Consider the following 19947-nt stretch of genomic DNA (forward strand, 5'->3'; position numbering starts at 1 on the left):
AACATGTAATAAAATGTCACTGGACTAAAGGGGTTTAATTTATGAAAGACAGACAAAAATAACAAGTATTTCATCTACTAATACCAATAAAAATTTTCCCAGTTGTGGCTTGCAATTATAGTGATAGCGTACTCAATATTATTCCGTTCTGCCACAAACTGCAGCACTGAAATGACTGAGAGTTTGATATACATGAACTTTAAAAGGAGGTTTTTTTCATCTCCTGTTCATCTCTTAGCCCCCTTTCAGGACTGGCCTACTCTAGATACTTTTTTTCTCTCTTTTGTTCATCTCAATGAGAAACATTCATTTCTTCTTTATGAATCTTCAAAGGCTAACCAGTTGCAAAGTACAGTAAAAGTCCTATAGTCCAGCATCTTCAGGAAAGAGGTCATGTTCAATCATTGGACAATGATGGAACATTGGGAGGTACCTCTATAATTATTCTCAAAATCTGTAAATAATGAAAAATACAGCAAATTTCCTCACTTTTGGATCTTTGTGTTCTCCAAATCCAAAGCTTTCAGACAGGGCAGTTGCTCTCAAAATGTTAGATCATCATCATGATCAGCCTAACGTTACCCACGTAAGAATGGGAGAGGGGTGAAAGAATATCCAAAAGGGACAAAATTTATCCAGAAAGAACAAGTTCCGCGAAACGACCAAACATGTTCCACTAATGAACTGGATAAGGGTAGAGTTGAACATCAATGAGATATTCATCTCCACTCATGATCAGCTCCTTGAATAACTGAATTAATTTTACTGCATATGTTATATTTAGTGTTGTTTCTGTGGTCTCAGGCTCATCTGGATGTGAATCCAGTGGACTGCAGGCTGAAGTTGCCCTTCTGCAGTACTGGAGACAAAGATGGAGTTGTGATATGTTTGTGTAATCAGGCAGCAAGAATGCCTGGCTACATCAGTGCCACCACTTAAAGGCATCCCTTTCAAGCAACAACATTTAATGTATTGCTTTGTGGCAGATGGGGGCACCAATCAACCACTCACTCAGTGTAAGAATGCCTTATAGTCTCTACACTGAGTGACAAGCCAAATGGTTTCCTGTACCCAGGAAACCATTTGCTATGCTGGGTGGTAACCATATAACTGGGGTTTTTGGCTGGCATAAGTGTCCCTCAGATTCCCCTATCTAAAATCACTTAATCATGGGAAATGTTTCGGAGAGGCTCGGAGGGCCCAATGCCTGCTCATGGTCTCAACCAAAAGGGCAGATCTGCATGGCCTTGTGGAATGTGAGAGGTGTGAATCAGAAAAGCAAGAGTGGAAGTGGTGAATGTGTTCAAGAGTGAAAGATATGTCACGATGGCACTGTATGAAACATAGATGAAAAGGTGTGAAGTGGAGAAGTGGGAGGGTGTGAAATGTATAAGATCAGACATGAATGGGCGAGGAAGATGCAAAGAGGGAGTTGCTTTGCTGTTGAATGAAGCGTGGCAGGGTGGAAAGAGAGATTACAAATGTGTCAGCTTGAGATGTATGCATGTTAAATTCATGTTTGAGAAGGTGAGAGTGGCTGTGATTGTAGTGTATGCACCGAGTGATGACAGAAGTCAGAGAGAGAAAGACAGGTTTTGGGATGAGCTGGATGAAGCAGTGGAAGAAATGCCCAGGAGCTATAAAGTGATCGTAATGGACAATATGAATGGAAGAGTAGGCACTGGTCCTGAGGATGACATGATGGGTTGTAATGGAGTGCCATGGGAAAATGATAATGGGAAGCGACTGAAGGATGTGTGTCGGGAAAGGAGGTTGTGCATTTGTAACTCGTATTTCAAACACAAAGATGCACATAAATATCCATGGTATTGAGGGAATGGGGATCATGTTGAAAGGAGCCTAATAGATTATGTGCTCGTAGAGAGGTTGATGAAGGAAATGGTTGCTGATACGAGGGCCGTAAGTGGATGATTAGCTCTGTCAGATCATATGAGAGGATTGAGGTGGACCAGGAGAGAGAGGAGCAGTCAGGGAGAAAGACTGAAAGTCGAGAAGCTAAGGATCAAAGAAATTGCAGATGAATACAAAGCCAAAGCAGGGGAGGAGTTAAAATCAATGAATTGGAATGAAATGGATCTGGACAGCCTATGGAACACATATAGGATTTGCTTAGTTAGGAATGCAAAAGCAGTGTGTAGTGTGGCAAGTGTAACAACAAAGATGAACAGGTTAAGAGGGCAGTGGAGGAAAAGAGGAAGAAATTGCCAAAGTGGTTACAGGACAGGGTTTCAAATGAAACAAGAACTGAATATACTAATGGCAAGAAGCACGTAAAGAGACTAGTGAAGAGGAAAAAGAAGGAGGTAAATGATGACCTAGGAAGAAAAATGAATGCAAATTACTCTGAAAATAGGAGGTAATTTTGGAAAGAGGCACGGAAATGTAGAAGTGACAGTGGAAAGAAATGTGAAAGTGTGAAGAATGTAAGTGGCAAACTATTAAACCATGGGGATGATGTAAGGACCAGATGGAAAGAATATTTTGAAAGCCTGATGAATGGGAATAGAGAAAGCAGAGCCGCTGTAAACATGACTGGTTTTGGGGGTGTGCAGAGAAGAAATGCAGTGCCCGGAAATGTGACACTCGCACAGCTGAAGAACGCTGTGAAACGGCTGATAAATGGGAAAGCAGCTGGGGTTGATAAGGTGTATGCAGAGATGATTAGGTGTAGTGGAGAAAGCAGAATGAAGTGCTTGTTGGAGATATGTAAGAAAGCATGGACATGCAAAACTGTACCAGCAGAGTGGAAAACGTTTGTGAATGTACCCCTGTATTAAGATAAAGGTATGCGAAGTGAGTGCAAGAATTATCGTGGCATAAATTTATTGGGTACGGTAGGGAAGGTACAAGGAAGAATTATTACAAAGAAAGCAAGAGAGATATTAGAAGTCCTGGTAAGTGATGAACAGGGTGGCTTTAGGAGAGGCAGAGGATGTGTGGATCAAATATTTGCAGTAAGACAGATAGTGGAGAAGGCTTGTGAGAAAGACTATACGGTGTTTATGGTATTTATGGAGCTGGAAAAACATACAACAAAGTAGACAGAGAAGAAATGTGCAAGGTTTTCTGCGTGTACGGTGTAAATGCAAAGTTGCTAGATGCCGTCAAGAGTTTTTATGATGGTAGTGAAGCGTGTGTAAGCGTAAACGGGCATCTAAGTGATCGGTGTGGGCATGCGACAAGGTTGTGTGATGTCCCCGTGGTTGTTCAATATATATATATATGGAGGGGATGATGAGAGTAATAAAAACACAAGTAATGGAAAGGGGGAGGGCGTTGGCAATGAATGGTGATGGATGGAATATCTCAAAATATGTTGTATGCTGATGATCCACTACTACTTGTAAATACTCGACAAGAACTTAGTAGACTAGTGCAGAGTTTTGCTGATGTCTGTGAGCTTTGTGCCTTGATAGTAAATGCAGAAGAGAGTAAAATGATGGTTACTGAGAGAGAAGATTACTCCCAGTGTGATGTTACAGTGAATGGAGAGAGACTGGAATTTGTAAGCGAGTTCAAATAAATGGGTACAGTGATAGAAAAGAGAGGTAAATGTGCAAAAGAAGTGGAAAGTAGAGTGACACAAGGAAGGAAAGTAGCTGGAGTAGTGAAGGAACTAATAAGAAACAGAGGCTTGAGCATTGCAGCTGCATGAGGCTTACATGAAGGAGTGTTAGTGCCAACTTTAACATATGGATGTGGGACTATGGTGTGGCATGAAAATGAAAAGTCAGGAATGACAGCAGTGGAAATAGAACTGCTCAGGAATGTATGTGGAGTACAGAGAGTGGATAAGATACAAAATAATGTGATTCGTGAAAGATGTGGAGTGAGGAAGTCTATGGACACCAGAATCGAAGACAGTGTACTGAGATGGTATGGACATATGGAGAGAATGGATAACAACAGAGTGATGAAAAAGGTTTATCTGAGTGAATCTGAAGGAGGGAGAAGGAGAGGCAGGCCAAGGAGAAGGTGGAGGGATATGGTGGATGAGTGCGTGAGGAAGAGAGGTTTGGAAGTTGGTGAGGCGAGGGTACTGACAAGAAATCGAGCTGGCTGGATGAATATTGTAAGGAGAAACACAAGATCAGGGATTTGGCACCCCTTTTTAACGTGACGGCGTCCAGACTGACTCTATCGGATACGTTTATGAGAAGCTCTAGAATGTGGTGAATGTTTTGGGCATATCAGACAGAGCCAGGATTCCTGGGGCTTGAATGATAAGTGAATGGATGGGGGGCTTTTGGCAAAAATAAATAAAGAATATGCAAGTACAAAATATGCCAAACAAGATGGTTATATAACCAGTGTGCCCTTCCAGTACCAACTTACAATCAGAATCGCTAAGTCTAACAAAATCCTTGGCACATAAGTGTAAAATCAGGAGTGCTAAAAGATGGGTGGAAAGGGTGCTAGGGATCATATGAAGGGATAAAAAGAGAACCTCCTGGGTGAGGGAACAGAAGCCGAGGATATAATCTATCTATCTATTGTCAGACACCTTAATCCCGTAAGGGGTGGCCACAAACAAATCGCATCCAAGTCACCCTGTACCCCGCCATTTTACTGCCCTGCTTCTAGCTCACAACCCCCTCTTTCATACATCTCTCTCATATATATGAGAGGATATAATCACAACATAAAAAAGCATGTATACAGGCAACCATGTCCTTCATCATCATCATCATAATTAGTGGTAGGTGGGGGCACTTACCATCCACTCACTAGATGTAGTGCTGCTTTGGGTGTCTGCCCTTTCTTCTCTTCCATCCTTCCTCTTCTGTCTTTCTTTCTTTCACTATTTCCTCTTTCTTCTGCCTACAGGTGATTTACACTCCCTCTTCTTTCTTTCTTTCCTTCATTCTTTCCTCTTACTTCTGCTGATGGGTAACTCTACATTGAGTGACAAGCCAAATGATTTCCTGTACACCAGGAAACCATTTACTATGCTGGGTGGTAACCATATAATCAAATTATGGCACCTGCTGGTTAGTGGGTAATTAACTTGTTAACTGCTCTATACAGCCTGGGCAGTTCCAAGTGTGACTGTTCAATACAGCCCTGGCTGCGCAGGTGAATTTCGAATATAGTGCCATGGTGACCAAGGCCGCCGACCCATGCAAGCATGTTTGAGCCTTCAAAACCGAAACCGAAAAAGAAAACAAAAACCATACATTCCAATAGGGAATCAGACACTTCGATGTTCATCCATGGCTTTACCAAGGTTAATATTGAGCTAATATTTCATTATTATATACTTTGGCAGGTGTTCTCTCCATTCCTAAGACAAAATCTGGCCTTTGGGAAATTTCATTTTTACCCCTATGTCTGCGCACCACGAACACCTCCAAAAAAACGCCATGCGCAGTTAACGGGTTAAGGTGCTCCAATCGGATTGAGCCTGAGTAGGTTTATATCCAAGGGGTGGTTGGGGTTGTTCATGTAATGCCATTCAGGGATAAGTGAGGCTGATCACTCTCATCTTATATGTCAGGACCAACTTGCCTAGCTCCGGGTTCCTACACTCATCATGGGGCGACATAGGATTGGATGATGAACAGATGGATGGATAATCATAATAATGATAATAATCTGGTCTTTTGTTTCTCAAAAGCACGTGTTCTTCCATAGGGAATTCACTAGCGCTTGACACACATGCATTATTTCTAGAATTACAAGAACTGTGACATCTCTCATTTATAATACAAACTACATCAGTAAAAAAAATATGAAAGCGGCAATAATTAAACCCAATAATCATCCATCATGGTACCTCTCTCCAGGTCGTAGCATTTTGAAAAAAGAAAGGCTTTCAGCTGTCTCTTAAAGGATTCAACAGAAGAGTTGTCTCATGGACAATGGCAATCTATTACATAATCTAGGGGCTCTGTGCACAAATGAACAATCAGAGAAAGAAAACTTGTGAATGGCTCCAGGCTTGTCAAGATGCAAGGAATTATCTTCACTATACAACATCACATCTGGGTGTGCCGATGGGAGTTTACCAATTCAGCAAGATACTTTGGTTCACCAAACTTAAAAACCCAGAATGTAATATGACAGTTTAAATTCAATTCTAGCCTTTACTGGTAGCCAATGCAGCTTAATTGGGAATGGGGTAGTCAAGGTTCTCGGGAGGAGACCAAATATAAGCCGTGCTGCCCTGTTCAACAAAGATTGAACTTGTGTTAGTATATTATTTGGAAGACCAATCCACAGTGAATTACAATAATTGACATGAGACAAGACCATTGCATGGACCAATGTTAAGAGGCAACGTCTGTTCAGGAATTTTTTCACAGAGTACAGATTTCTGATAAACAAGTTACACCCTCTGACAACTTGATTAATATGTTCTTCCTACTTTAACTCTGAATTAAAATAAACACCCAGACTTCGAACAGAACTGACTAGATGAAGCTGTGACACACCAATGTTCACAGTCAAGGCATTATCAGTGTCATCATCCCTTCTGTTTCCTCTGATGATGATGATCTCAATTTTACCATCATTCAGCTAAGTTTCCTTCTTGCCATCCATATCTTATTATCAGACATTAGAGAGTCAAGCTTAGTCTTGGTATCACTACTATCTGGCATCTTAATGTACAGCTGAGTCGAAAATGATAGGACACATCATGAGCATCAAGACGATAAATTACTCATGTATATTGTACATAGAATTGGACCCAAAACTGATCCCTGAGGGATTCCAAACAGAGAGGAAGCAGAATCAGAGGTGGCGTAATTAACAATCACTCTCTGAGATCTGTCCAACAGATACAACTTAAGGAGCAAAAGAGCACTACCACGAATGCCATAACAATACAGATCATCTGACAATAGTTTATGATCTACTGTATCAAAAGCTGCAGACAGATCCAACAGAACTAGGAGAGAGGACATCCCACTACATGTATTTGCCACCAAGTCACCATGAATCCCTGTTAATGCAGTTTCAGTTGAATGGTATTTTCTGTATGCTGACTGAACAATGGGAACAACTCTGTTATGTTCCCGTAGCAGTAAGAGTTGATCAAGTATGACTCGCTCTATATTCTTGGATAAGAAAGAAGATAACAGATGGACATCCAGGGTATCAACTAGGTTATGCAGAGCTCGGTTGCTCAGCAAGGTCTCCCAGACCAAATAAAATGCAACTGAGAGTTTCTCACACCTACCATTATGAAACACTGCTTGATTACACCATTTGATTCTTCCCAGCCTCCAGCTGTTTTTGTGTCTGTTTTACAATGTCAGTGTTATTTCATCACTTCCTCAGGCATGTTCAGCAATAACCTATTATAATTTAAAGACAACACACAGCTGCATGCACAGCCTCCTGATATCCACCCTTCTGAATCCTATCTCCCTTGTGAGAACACGGTCCACCTGGCCAGGCTGAGATGTGGGCATCATCCAGGCCTCTTAAGTTACCAGAAGAGACTGGATGCTTCCATCGCTGATGCCTGTCCAAAATGTAACACAGCACCCCATACTATTAAGCATATCATGGAAGACTGCTTTGCACACAATCACCTACGTCAACAACACAACGTACACTCCTTGAGAGCTCTGTGGGAAAGCCTGATCTCAGCCATGGCCTTCCTTAGGGACTTTGGGATGTTCGGGCAGACTGCCTAGGGAACAACTACTACTACTACTCACCCAATAACCAGTTAAGAAGCAGAAAACACCCACTGTTGTTAGTAAGTACTCATCTTTATTTCTAAACAGTCAGGGACAAAGTAATGCCTCCTTTTCTGTTATTTCTCCTTGGATTTTGAAGATGTGTGCAGTGAATCCATAGCAACCGACACTGACTTTATCTCCACAGATCAGTGTCATAAGTGCTTGTTGCTGTGGATTATTCATTACACTGATTTTCAAAGTCCATGGATAGGAAAGCACCTGAGGCAACAAGAATTTAGTTCCTGATTGTACATTTACTTTACTGTACATTTCTAGTACTGGATTAGATACAAAAGAATATCAATCAAATGACATGGTGTTGGTTCTCAGGTTTCCACTAAATTGAGGTTCAACCTGCAAACAGTACAGTATATACAGGCAGTGAAACATTATAGTCTGTGTAACTTTCGTTCTTAATTCCATATTCCAATCACATTCCCTCACTTATCTCCAATACTGTACCTATTATATCGTGAGTGCAGGACTTATACGGCACTTAGTCTTTTTCTTTGATTTCCTTACTCTTTCTTTCTTTTATTATTCCTATTTTTCCTGCTTTGTCCACTCCTTCTCTAGATGCCAGACTATTAAACATATGGACTTTTACTGTACTTTTTAACTACTGTACAGAAGTTCCTACTACATGTTCTATACCCAACTGTCTACACATTTAATCATTTACACATCTGCCTCTCAAACTAATTTTGTACAAAATTCATATTCCCTTTAATTCTATCAGTGTCACAAGATATTTTATTTAACTTTAAGAAGAATCTCTAGTTGTGATGTGGCTACTGAAGGCTACATCTAAACCCAAGCTTTATATATATATATATATATATAAATAAAAAAAAAGAAAAAAAAAAGTCAGACTGAAGAGGTTAAGCAGTCCATCTTCACCTACACTACTGAGTCATTCTTAACCACAACATACAGTAATAATTTAGTACTTTTATTATTAAGGAATTACCATGTTTGCTTTCTTTACAAATGCATCATTAATCACAACTTCCATACTTCATCATTTTTCACCTTCCAAGACCATTTATGTAACAGCACATCCATACCAGTTAGGACAAATAATTATATACTGCAGTAATCAAATGCTCTATAACACTGCACTTGCAATTCATATGGATGATGCATCTGAAGTCTCAGGTTCTCAGTAAAACATCAATACTTTTCCTAGATTAACTGTTAACCAGAAATATGTCCTATATTATCTGCTTTACCAGATTTTGCAAAACTTTCCTCACTCCCTTGCAAAACTCAATCCTCAACAGGTTATTCAACTCTACTAATGCCTTTCAAACACACTAACATATTATTCCCACTATCTCTCTGGAGAATAGATACATACAAACACAACTGTCACTAATGCACCACTCTTATATCAAGCCCTGTTATACAATGACATACTTTTGATGTTATTCTTGCTACCACCGGACAATTTATTCACCTCTGGAAAAACTCTTTAAACTGGAGAAGGCAGATATATCATTCATTAAGCCCTTCACTACAAGAGGTCTCTTCTATGCTGAATAAAGTCATCTGGAGGTAACAAATTTTAAATGTGACATGAGACTGCAAGGGTTAATCCCATTTGCAGTTCAAAATACCAACCTACTTTTAATTACCTATTATAACATCCACTTCAACATTCACAAATAACACCTTCAATTCAAGTGACATCTTCGTTACTTTACTCTTATTGCTTCCAGATGCTTTTATTCAATTAAGGAATGACCAATGATGTTGAAGTAATTAATTAATGCTAAATCTTACTCCTCCATTTCAAAAAGTTTGTCTTATGGTGTATAAAATAGTCTGGAGATGGCAAAAGCATGATGAAAAAGTCATTCTCAGGCTTAATGGCTTAACATTTGCATGAAACAACTAACCTTCACATAAAAGTGGAAAAGGAAGTACATGAGAAATATGTCAATTCTGACCTTTCCTATTACTAAACCCTTTGTCAATACCCTGTTGACACCAACCCAAGCAAAAATGTTACCACCAAAATAAAAAATGGACTACATGCCACCAGTTTTTATCACCTCTACTGCTATTGACACTAGTAACAAATCAGGCAGTGTTACCCTTAATTCTTAAATGCATTCATTTATAATTCCAATAAGAGATTATAATCCTTCAATTATTGAGAATTTCCAATAAGGAGAGGATGGGATGTCACTTAGTCATACAAAACACACACACACACACACACAAACACACATGTATGATAAAAATGGTTCAAAACAAAAGACAGTATAAGCTTGACTCATTCCTGTAAAAATACAATTAGGCAGTGTTCAGCATCAATAACTAAAAAGTTAATTTCAATAATGATAATCTGATAACCTCAATTTTTACATTCGATATCAATAATCCAATGATTTTAATACCTACTTATCGGAAGTTAACAATAATCTTATAATGATAACTTTTTGAAGTAAAATTTTCAAGAACAAGGCAAAAAGCTTCAGAACCATAGAAAATGCTTATTTATGCTAAATCTAAGAATAAGTAAGGATTTTCTACAAGTTTTTGCAACTTTCTGCTTAATAGTTTTTTAAATTTTTAGTAAAAAATGTACAGTTTTCGTTTTTCGTTTTCGTTTTTAAAGGCTCCAACATGCTTGCATGTGTCGGCCTTGGTCACCTAATGGCGGCTCTCCACGCTGCACGATCCATTGCAGCCTCCCTGTTCAGTCCCTTAACCCTAAGGTCACACTTAATGACCTCGTCCCATGTCTTTCTCGGTCTACCCCTCATAACCCCACCCCCAATATTAACACTTCTCACCTTCCTCACCCAATTATCATCCCACATCCTCTCCACATGTCCAAACCACCTCAATCTACCTCTCCTCATCACAACACCAATACACTCCAGTCCCATCCTACCTCTCAACTCTTCCATTGTACAGTACTGTTCTGAAACCCTTGTAACCAAACCAATACCATGAACTAAATTTAAGTTTAACAGATAACTATTACCGCTGGAACTGAAAAGTCAGTAATGGCGTGTTTGGTGGCTGAGCTATTACTAACATAAAATTTAAGGTGTAGATTAATCTGTTTTTCATATTTGTTTGAATTATTTTATAAACCATATAACTTTCATCACAATACAGAAATAATCCAAATAGGTTAAACAACAAAGTATATCAATTATATAACCAATTATAGTTTAAACTTTCCTATCACAAGAAACACAATTAACATCCATCCATCATCCAATCCTACATTGTCCCATGAGAAGCGTAGGGCCTTGGGCTAAGCAAGTTGGTCCTAACATTCAAGATGAGAGTGACCAGCCTCACTCACCCCTGAGTGGCATTATGTGAGCAATAAACCCAAACCACCAATTGGAGATAAACCTACACAGTCTCAATCAGACTGGAGCACCTTAATTACCCACTAAACCATCAGGTGCCATAATCTGGTTATATGGTTACCACCCAGTGTAGTAAATGGTTTCCTGGTGTACAGGATATCATTTGGATTGTCACTCAGTGTAGAGTCACCAATAGGCAGAAGGAGGCGGAATAAGTGAAGGAAAGAACGACAGAAGAGGGAGTGTAAAGTCACCTGTACGTAGAAGGAAGAGGAAAGAATGGAGGAAAGACAGAAGAGAAAGGAAGGAAGAGAGGAAAGGGCAGACACCCAAAGCAGCACTACATCGAGTGAGAGGATGGTGAGCGTACCCACTTACAACAATGAATAACAATTATACTGAAAAACCTAAATGAAAACATAAAACATTATCAGACTAAAAAAATCGAGTTATCAGAGTTAACTGAACTGATAATGATTACACAAGCTAACTTCCGATAATAGTCTGACACCAAAAATTAACTTCGATAATTATCTGTTATCGGATTATCATTTTAGTGCCCAACTTTGCAATTAGGTAGGAACAAGTAGGTAAGTGCGCACACACACACACACACACACACACACACACACACACACACACACACACACACAATTTGTGTGTGTGTATGTGTATGTGTGTTTCACTGGTATAACACAAACAGAATTTACCACTTTAAATCATTTAGTATCAAGGACTTAAGAAACTAATACAGTACTTATAAGTCTGGAAATTAAAACAGGGATATTTAAAATAATATTAGTACTGTTCTATACTGCATCCCATTATAAAATATGTCCACTGGAATATATACCTTGTTACTACCAAAAAAGCACAGCAACTCACCTTGTTCTCAGATTTGTCATCTTGTTCCTCATCCGAGAGAAAGTCACGTTTTGGGTAAGGGATGGGGCCACCAGCAAACACACTAGAAAAAGGAAGCCAATATTTACTTGCATAAACTCACTTCCAGACACATAACTGCATATCTTATACAATCAACGTATCCCAACCACCTTCCAGAGATGTGATGTAAAAGGGAAGGTAGAAGCTATCAATAAATGTGATCCGGTGCCCAGTGAAGTGGGTCTAATACCTATTCCTTAAGCAATTACATCCTTAAAATTCTTGGCTCTTTTCTGAAGGCTATGTTATTCACATAATTTCTGGCAACTTGTGAGGTACAGCCATACTAATGACTGTATAATCATAAAAGTGGTGCAGTGTTATTCATATGCATCATCTCACCAATGTAATACATTCAGTTCAATCAACAGTCAATGGTTTTGCTTTTTTTAATGCACATACCTTATTTCATATACTGTCCACACCATGCAATTTACTTTTCAGCTTGCCATGTCTTTAATTTACTGTACTTATATACTTTTCACACATCAATTTTATTCTATTTGTGGCTATGTCATCTACACAATCTCTCCTATTCTCTCATCACTTGATTAACTTACAATATGTCACATATGGAGTACCATCATTTTGCATCCGACTTAACGTCAACATAATATAGCTCAGATATACTTAGCAAAATTATCATTATGATGCTATGCACACAATAACTATTACTATCACCATGACTCACTTCCTATGTGTTACATGCATGTGAAGATCCAGAGCACAGTTCCCTGGTTTCACTGGGAACAAGGCATAAAGGAGAAAGGAAGCCACACATACATCACTCATCATGTGCCAAGGGAGGTGAGGCTGTATGAAACACAAGTGATGGAACTGGGGCTGCCGCATTCCTATACCACTACAAATTAGAGGTATACCAGTCCACTACTCCTGCTCCTCTTTGTTCCCATTTCCAAAATGCAAGGAACCTAAGGAATGCATTTTTTCTCTTCTATGCCTAGAGACAAAACAATTTGGCTCTAGTACCTGACTCAGAGGGTTGGTGTAAAACAATAACCTTCATCATTATATATACAGTATATACTGTAAATATATATATACATACATACATACATACATATATATATATAATATAATATAATATAATATATATATATATATATATATATATATACATTCATTCATCATCCAATCCTACATTGTCCCACGAGGAGCATATAAATCAAAAACGTGTTTTATATATATATATATATATATATATATATATATATATATGCCACGTTGAGTACACCGCTTCCCGTCCGATCAGCGAAGTTAAGCAACGTTGGGTCTGGTTAGTACTTGGATGGGTGACCGCCTGGGAACACCAGATGCTGTTGGCATCCCTACGTGTCAAGGATGGTTGGTGGAGGATTAGTGCCCCTCCCTGTAAAACAATTAACTCTAAGCCCTTGACCACCTCGTTTGGGATACATGGCGTCTGGCAATGGATGGATGGATGGATATACAGTAACCCCTCCAATATCCGGATCAATAGAGCCATCGGTAGGTTCGGATATTGGTTTCGTCCGGATATTGGGCCCCAGCTTATGGACTTGTACTTACGGACCCTAACACAGAGAAACACCTATACAACTCCCTCCGGACATGCATAGCACCTATTTAACACCCAAATCACACCAATAAGGCACATAAATGACTGAAATAAATGCAATAGAAACATAAAATGTGGGTTTAGAAGTATGTTCATACATTAATAAACATTCTGGTACTTATGGACTCTAACCGAACCTAACCTAACCGAACCTAACCGAACTCTGAAAAACACATTCCTACTGCACATGCATGAGGTAAGTTTAGTATGGAAAGAAGTACAGTATGACACTTTCTGGTAAGTATAGTATGGGAAAAAATACCATATGAAACATTCTGGTAAATATAGTATGGAAAATAGTACAACATGAAACATTCTGGCTACTTACAGCAAGTCCCTGGCCACCTTGATGAATAAACGCCTCCTCTCAGACTCTGACAGTAAGAACGATTTCCTGAAGCACTTGCACTACACTCTTCCTGAAGTCTTGCACTGAACTTAGTCACTAACACACAGAAGTCCGTTCTTTTCACAGTGTTCACTTTAGTCCAAATAATGTTCCATTAAATTTAAGTGTTGCACATTAACTTTTCCCAAGTTTTTTTAAGTTTCCAAAGCCAAAACAAAGAAGGTTAGTTGCGTTAAATTTCTTTACTTAGTCTTTTCTCCCAACCTGAAAACCTTAACACAACACACCGTTTTTTTCACTGCACAACACTAAGAGTAGGGCAGAGAGCAGCAGGACGCCTTGCAGCAAGTACGGCACCACCACAAAAGCGAGCACGTGGGCAGCCATGGCGAACAGCGCAGGTCTTGTCGCGGTGAGAGACAGGCGGGAAGTGGGGAGGATGCAGCGGCGCTCTATCGGACGTCGGAGGAATGACGAACCAAAACAATGCTCTCACGCGGCGCGCGCGGCAAGTTCAAATTACGGACGGCAAAAAATCGATTTTTTTCCAATTTTTTTCGGACCATTTTGGGAATGTTTGATCCCAGGACGATAAGGTTCGGTTAGTGGGGATGTTCGGTTACTGGGCGTCCAGATATTAGAGTGATTACTGTATATATATATATATATATATATATATATATATATATATATATACATATATATACTGTATATACTATCTAACCCTTTATTGCCCCATTAAAAGCATAAGGGGCCCAGGGCCAGGTAATTCAGTTTAAGACCTCTAAGGCAAATCACCTACCACTTTCCCCTCAGTGGTACTGGGTGCTATTATGCCCAAGCCACCCCTCAGATGTAAACTCTTAAAGGCAATATCCACTTCGGAAGACTTAAATTAAGCCAACAGATTAGGGATTAGGGATTCTCAAACCACACTCATGACTGATCATGTAAGGCTGCCTACACTCATTTGGTCTGTCACCCTTCATTTAGAACTCTGAAATAAACTAAATATGTATGAATATAATAGTACAGTAATCCCTCCACTATCCGATGTAACAGAGCCAAAGGCATGTCTGGAAAGTGGTCCCGTCCGGAAAGTGGGCCTCTGCCTGCTTGACTGGTACTTATGACCTAACCCAGCCTAACTTTGAAAGCCACCTAAATAACTCTTTAACGGACATGCATGGCACCTATTTAAACCTATTTAAGACCATACTGACACCAATAATGGACATAAAGCATGAAATAAATGAAAAGGAACCAAAGAATGAGGAATTAGAAGTGACTGTACCTCAGCCAGGGTACTTACAGCACGTCTGTGGCTGCTTCCTCTAAGATTTGGCATTGGTGAAAATGCTCTAGAAGTACGTACAGCAATCCAGTGTTGTGCTGCACTTAATTCTTTGCACTGTGAGTTACAATTGTTTAACACCGCACATTGTCCTTAACTACACCACGCCAGTTTCAAACGCCAATTTGCACTAAAACAGTTAATCCTTTGCACTCTAAATTCTAATTTCTTAACTGCACAACACTGCAAATTCCCGTGTGGTCTAGTGGCGAGGTATTGCAGTTTAGTCACTGTTTATTCACAAAAATCGAGCACATGTGGCATCCGTTGCGATAAGCATCTACTCTCAATCGGAGTAAGGCAGCAACTATTGATGAAGAGGAAACAGAGCTGCCAGATCTCAACGGCCACATTACCAAATTCCTTTATTTTCAATACTAAATTTAACTTTTCATTACTAAATTCGTAAAGCTAGCATTTTATTCTTCACTAATTATATATACAAGGGGAAATATATGTACAGTAATCACTCTCCTTATAATAAACAGCATGTTGATTATTTTCACACTATGTAGGCTAGTATATTAATCAGAGAGAGCAAACAATCCACCATCTCCATCCTGTGTATCCCCATACATGTGAAAAATCTTTGGTAATGCATTATTCTGATTCATTACCAAACAAATTTTTCGTTACTAAATTGGCCCACAGTTGGTAATGAAAAATACCAAATGGCAACCCTGACACGGGAGGGGGGGAGGGGGGAGAAAGAAAGGGGTGAAGGGGCCGTCGTGTAAATGGCTGTTCGGTGCCGCGTGGCAATTTCAAATTACGGGTGGGAAAAAATTCAGATTCTGGGGGGATTTTCTTCTTTTTTGGGCCATTTTTGGGTTTCGAAGGTCCAGGCCCACAATGTCCGGTAGGTGGGCATCCAGATAGTACGGGGATTACTGTACGTGGTATGGCTCAAATCAAATGGACTTGCCTCCATTACAAGCTATTGAGAAGTAAAAAAAAAAAAAAGGGGGGGGGGGGACCTTGGAAGTGTTCCTGCTAAGTTTAATCAAAATTGGTCCAGGAGTCTAGGGGGAGTAGCTTGATAAACCCTTATACAAAGAGACAATGGTCCATTACTTGACAGATTCTCAGTTGTAACTCTGACTTTAAGCTGCAGAAAAAACAAGAGACATGTGATGTTCTGCACTTTCCCTTACTAGTCCTTCAAAAACATAACACACTTCATGATAAGATCCCCTCTTGTATCTACGATTTTTTCTTGCAGGAGGAATAAGACATGGAATGATTCAAACATTCTTTTTATTTTTCCCGCAGAAACAAATCTGATTTAAGAGAGGGACCAGATCATAAGTGTGTCTCTGAACCCCAACCCAGGTGTCCATATACTTATTGGGCAACATTCGATTAAACTGTCTTAACCTCTTAACCGCAGGGCGTCATTTTCGTGACGCTCGGGCGCAATGGATCATACCGCGGGGCGTCACTTTTGCGATTCTGTGTTATTTTGAATTCTCCCGGGCTTTCAAGTGGTGGCTTGTATCATCTATCAGTACTGCCAGTGTCCAACAATAGTCAGCACTGCTAATGTCATCTGTACTCCCATCCATTATTGACAATTTAGCCATTTATCCCTGTTCTTGACTCCCCTCCCTACCTCCCCTCCATTACCCTCTCCTCTTGCCTGCCCAGGCGCGCTGCGCTAAGCAAATCTTCCCCAGAATTTTCCACTGATTTCATCCATTGAAATAAGCCCTATGCCCTATTCTTATACAAAACAATATATACCAAAAAAAAATAAGGTAACAGATAGTGCCATACACCTGGAGTTAGCTAATTATCACCTGGCAACACCCCACGTGCACTTGTTTGCTAATTTTCCCTAGTAATTTCCCCTTGAAATATGCCGTATAATCTACTCTCGTAATAAAAACATATATAAGAAAGGAAGGGAGAAGCCTAAGTGATATTTACATTCACCTGGAACTACCTAATTTCCTGCCAATCATTTCACAGCACATAAATTAGCAGCTGTCACCTCGCTGACATGGTCAACCCTTGGCGGCCCCATATCCGCCTCGTCATTCAGTTCAGTGTTGTTTCTTGAGATGAAAGCACGTAGCACTCGTGCCCCTCCATTTCCACCGCTTCTAGAGGGCCCTGTGACCACTACCCCTACTAAAGCTCGTGTGGGAAGGGGTAAAGGACTAAATGACTCTGTTGTGGAGCGTGAACTGGCTAATTTATCCATGATAATCATGGACGGTGACTACAATCTTTCTGGTGAATCATGTGACGGGCAAGTGGAGGAAATGGTGATAAACTACGAGTGCTTCAGTGTCCCAAGTTCATCCTGGCTCCAAGGGAAAGGAGCCCTTAGTTACTGGAAGTGACAGTGTGTAACATAGTGTAAATAAAACTGAAACGTAAATAATTACTGATATAAGAATATGAGTACAAATACTTGAAGTAATGACAGTCAAAGCTTTGCTCTCTACGCTAGTTTACTGAACGAGAAAGTTAATGCCTGGAGTGAAAATAAACTACTATTACTGAAGGAAACTTATGGATAAATACTGTATATTTATATATAAGTGTAATAAAGTAACAGGAAAATAAAGTGTGAGTGTGTTTATGAATAATAAATGACAGAATACCAGCGGGGAACGAGCACAAGTGGGAAGCTCGTACGCACTCGTAATTGTCATTGCTTTCAGTGCTTTTTTTTTTTTTTTTTGGTGTATGGATTCCAAACTACTTGAAAATCATAGAATAGTGTTTCTAGTGATAATATCAGGTTGTGGTAATCATATTATGGGGTGTCGGGAAGTGTAAAGTGGAGAATTCGTTACCCAACTTCAGAAGTCTCCACAAGTCCTACGGTACTCGACGAAGGCTCAATAAACATCCCAGGAGAAAGCTGAAGGTATGTGCTATACGTGCATGTAATTATAATATTCTAGGACTAATGACTGATTTTTGGCAAATATTTTTAAAAAGTCAGTAGGAGCGAAAATCCTCACAGGACGCACAAGGAGGGCAAAAACATCACTGCAGTGTAGGGGTTAAATCAGTCCACCAGGTGTCCACTTCCTTATGGATACCATATAATACAAGTAATGCCTTTCCTGCACTGCACAAAATAATCCACTAAGAGATGCATATGAATCCAAAAATACTATACTTACTCCTGGGTTGGCAGGGGATCCTCCAGGAAGTAAGGGTCCTGCATAGCCAGCTCTGAGGTAATACGCTTTGTAGGGTCCATTGTCAGCAGCTTTTGTAACTGAGGGATGAAGTGGCATTAATTAATGTTCACTTGCATTTAAGTCACATCAAAGTTCACTTGTACTTAAGTTTCATCTAATTTCCTGTACAAATCTCAATCAAAATTAGACACTGCAAGAGGAGAATGAGTGGGCTTTAAGCTGACATACCCTTCTGCTTTGATCTCATTTAATATACATTACAGTGAAAATCTGGCAGTGAAACTGAAGGATGAGCTGGCTACACTTTCTGTACACACTAAGTCTGCGATACACATTGCCTTCTTTTCTGTTCTTTTCCATTTAAGTGCATGGTAGTGTGTGTGTGTGTGTGTGTGTGTGTGTGTGTGTGTGTATGTGTGTGTGTGTGTGTGTGTGTGTGTGTACTGTGTATTTATATATATATATATATATATATATATATATATACACAGTGCTGGGCAGGTGTGCAAACACTTGCGCAAAGCATCATTGCGCACCACACAAGACCATGCGCAATATTGTGCTTTCGCACCTGCCTTGCGCACCTGTCCTGTGGATTGCGCACTCCAAGGGAGGTGAGCATGGAAGTGAAAAACTTTGCAGAATTCTTCAGCATTTTGGAGATGATGCATTGTTCTTTCAGAAAACTAAAATATATGGTTTTAAAACCAAAGGTGAAGGTAGAGACTTGCAAATAGGTGATGAATGCTGTCACTCCCAGTGTGCTTTCATGGCTTCTATAGTAACATTTTGCTGCATTTATCACACTAAAACATATCTAGGATATTAGTATAACTACTAAAGAATAATATCATGAAGAGCTTATGTACAGTACATCAATAACTATCACGAGAGAGATTTTTAAAGATATGTGACATCTGTGGTCTCTGCATGAGTAGCCCCACTTCCATATTGACCTAGCTGGCAATCAGTGGCAACTCTTGAGTTAGTGATGGTGGGAATTAGTATCAACTTTTTGAGACCAGTAGTAGTGAAGGAATTAATGACGGCTCAAGTTTCTCTTAAGCTAGCAGCAATAATTGTGAAATACATCACTGAATAAAGGAGTAACAGAGAATGGTGATGCAACTTACCAACATGAATGCTTTGCCATCAGGTTTGATCTTGTGTCTGTCCATGTACTTGACTAGTGAACAATTTGAATAACTGAAATACAAAAGCATCCATAAGTGCAGGATTATTCATAAGCAAAACTACCCTAAACCACAGACATAGCATGAGTCTCATGTGCTCTGTATATCAGATTTGTGAATGGCTTAAACAGAAAAATTATCATATACTCACAGTTCACTAAGTAATCTACTGGGATTATACAACAATTCCTCCCCAACTTGGATCATCCTCTTACCTGGAGTGGGTCCAAGTTAGGCAAAAACTGTTGAATCTCCCATTAAAGTTCTTTAA

At 39.6% G+C, this 19947-nt stretch overlaps 1 protein-coding gene and 1 pseudogene across 2 annotated transcripts in view; one reads left to right on the plus strand and one right to left on the minus strand.

Moving 5' to 3' along the window:
* Nucleotides 1-19947, minus strand: part of Cdk8 (cyclin-dependent kinase 8) — a 112083-nt gene that overhangs the window by 64913 nt on the left and 27223 nt on the right. For both annotated transcript variants that reach the window (XM_080267332.1, XM_080267331.1), the window contains exons 8-10: nucleotides 19617-19689; nucleotides 18463-18560; nucleotides 11939-12020 (exon numbers count right to left, since the gene is read on the minus strand). In XM_080267332.1, the coding sequence (XP_080123458.1) occupies nucleotides 11939-12020; nucleotides 18463-18560; nucleotides 19617-19689 (253 nt within the window). The remainder of the gene's footprint in view (nucleotides 1-11938; nucleotides 12021-18462; nucleotides 18561-19616; nucleotides 19690-19947) is intronic.
* LOC145393155 (5S ribosomal RNA) lies at nucleotides 13226-13344 on the plus strand (annotated as a pseudogene).

Source organism: Coenobita brevimanus, chromosome 23, assembly GCF_032717465.1.
Source record: "Coenobita brevimanus isolate Jiangsu-jjx chromosome 23, ASM3271746v2, whole genome shotgun sequence".
NCBI classification, from domain to species: Eukaryota; Metazoa; Arthropoda; class Malacostraca; order Decapoda; family Coenobitidae; genus Coenobita; species Coenobita brevimanus.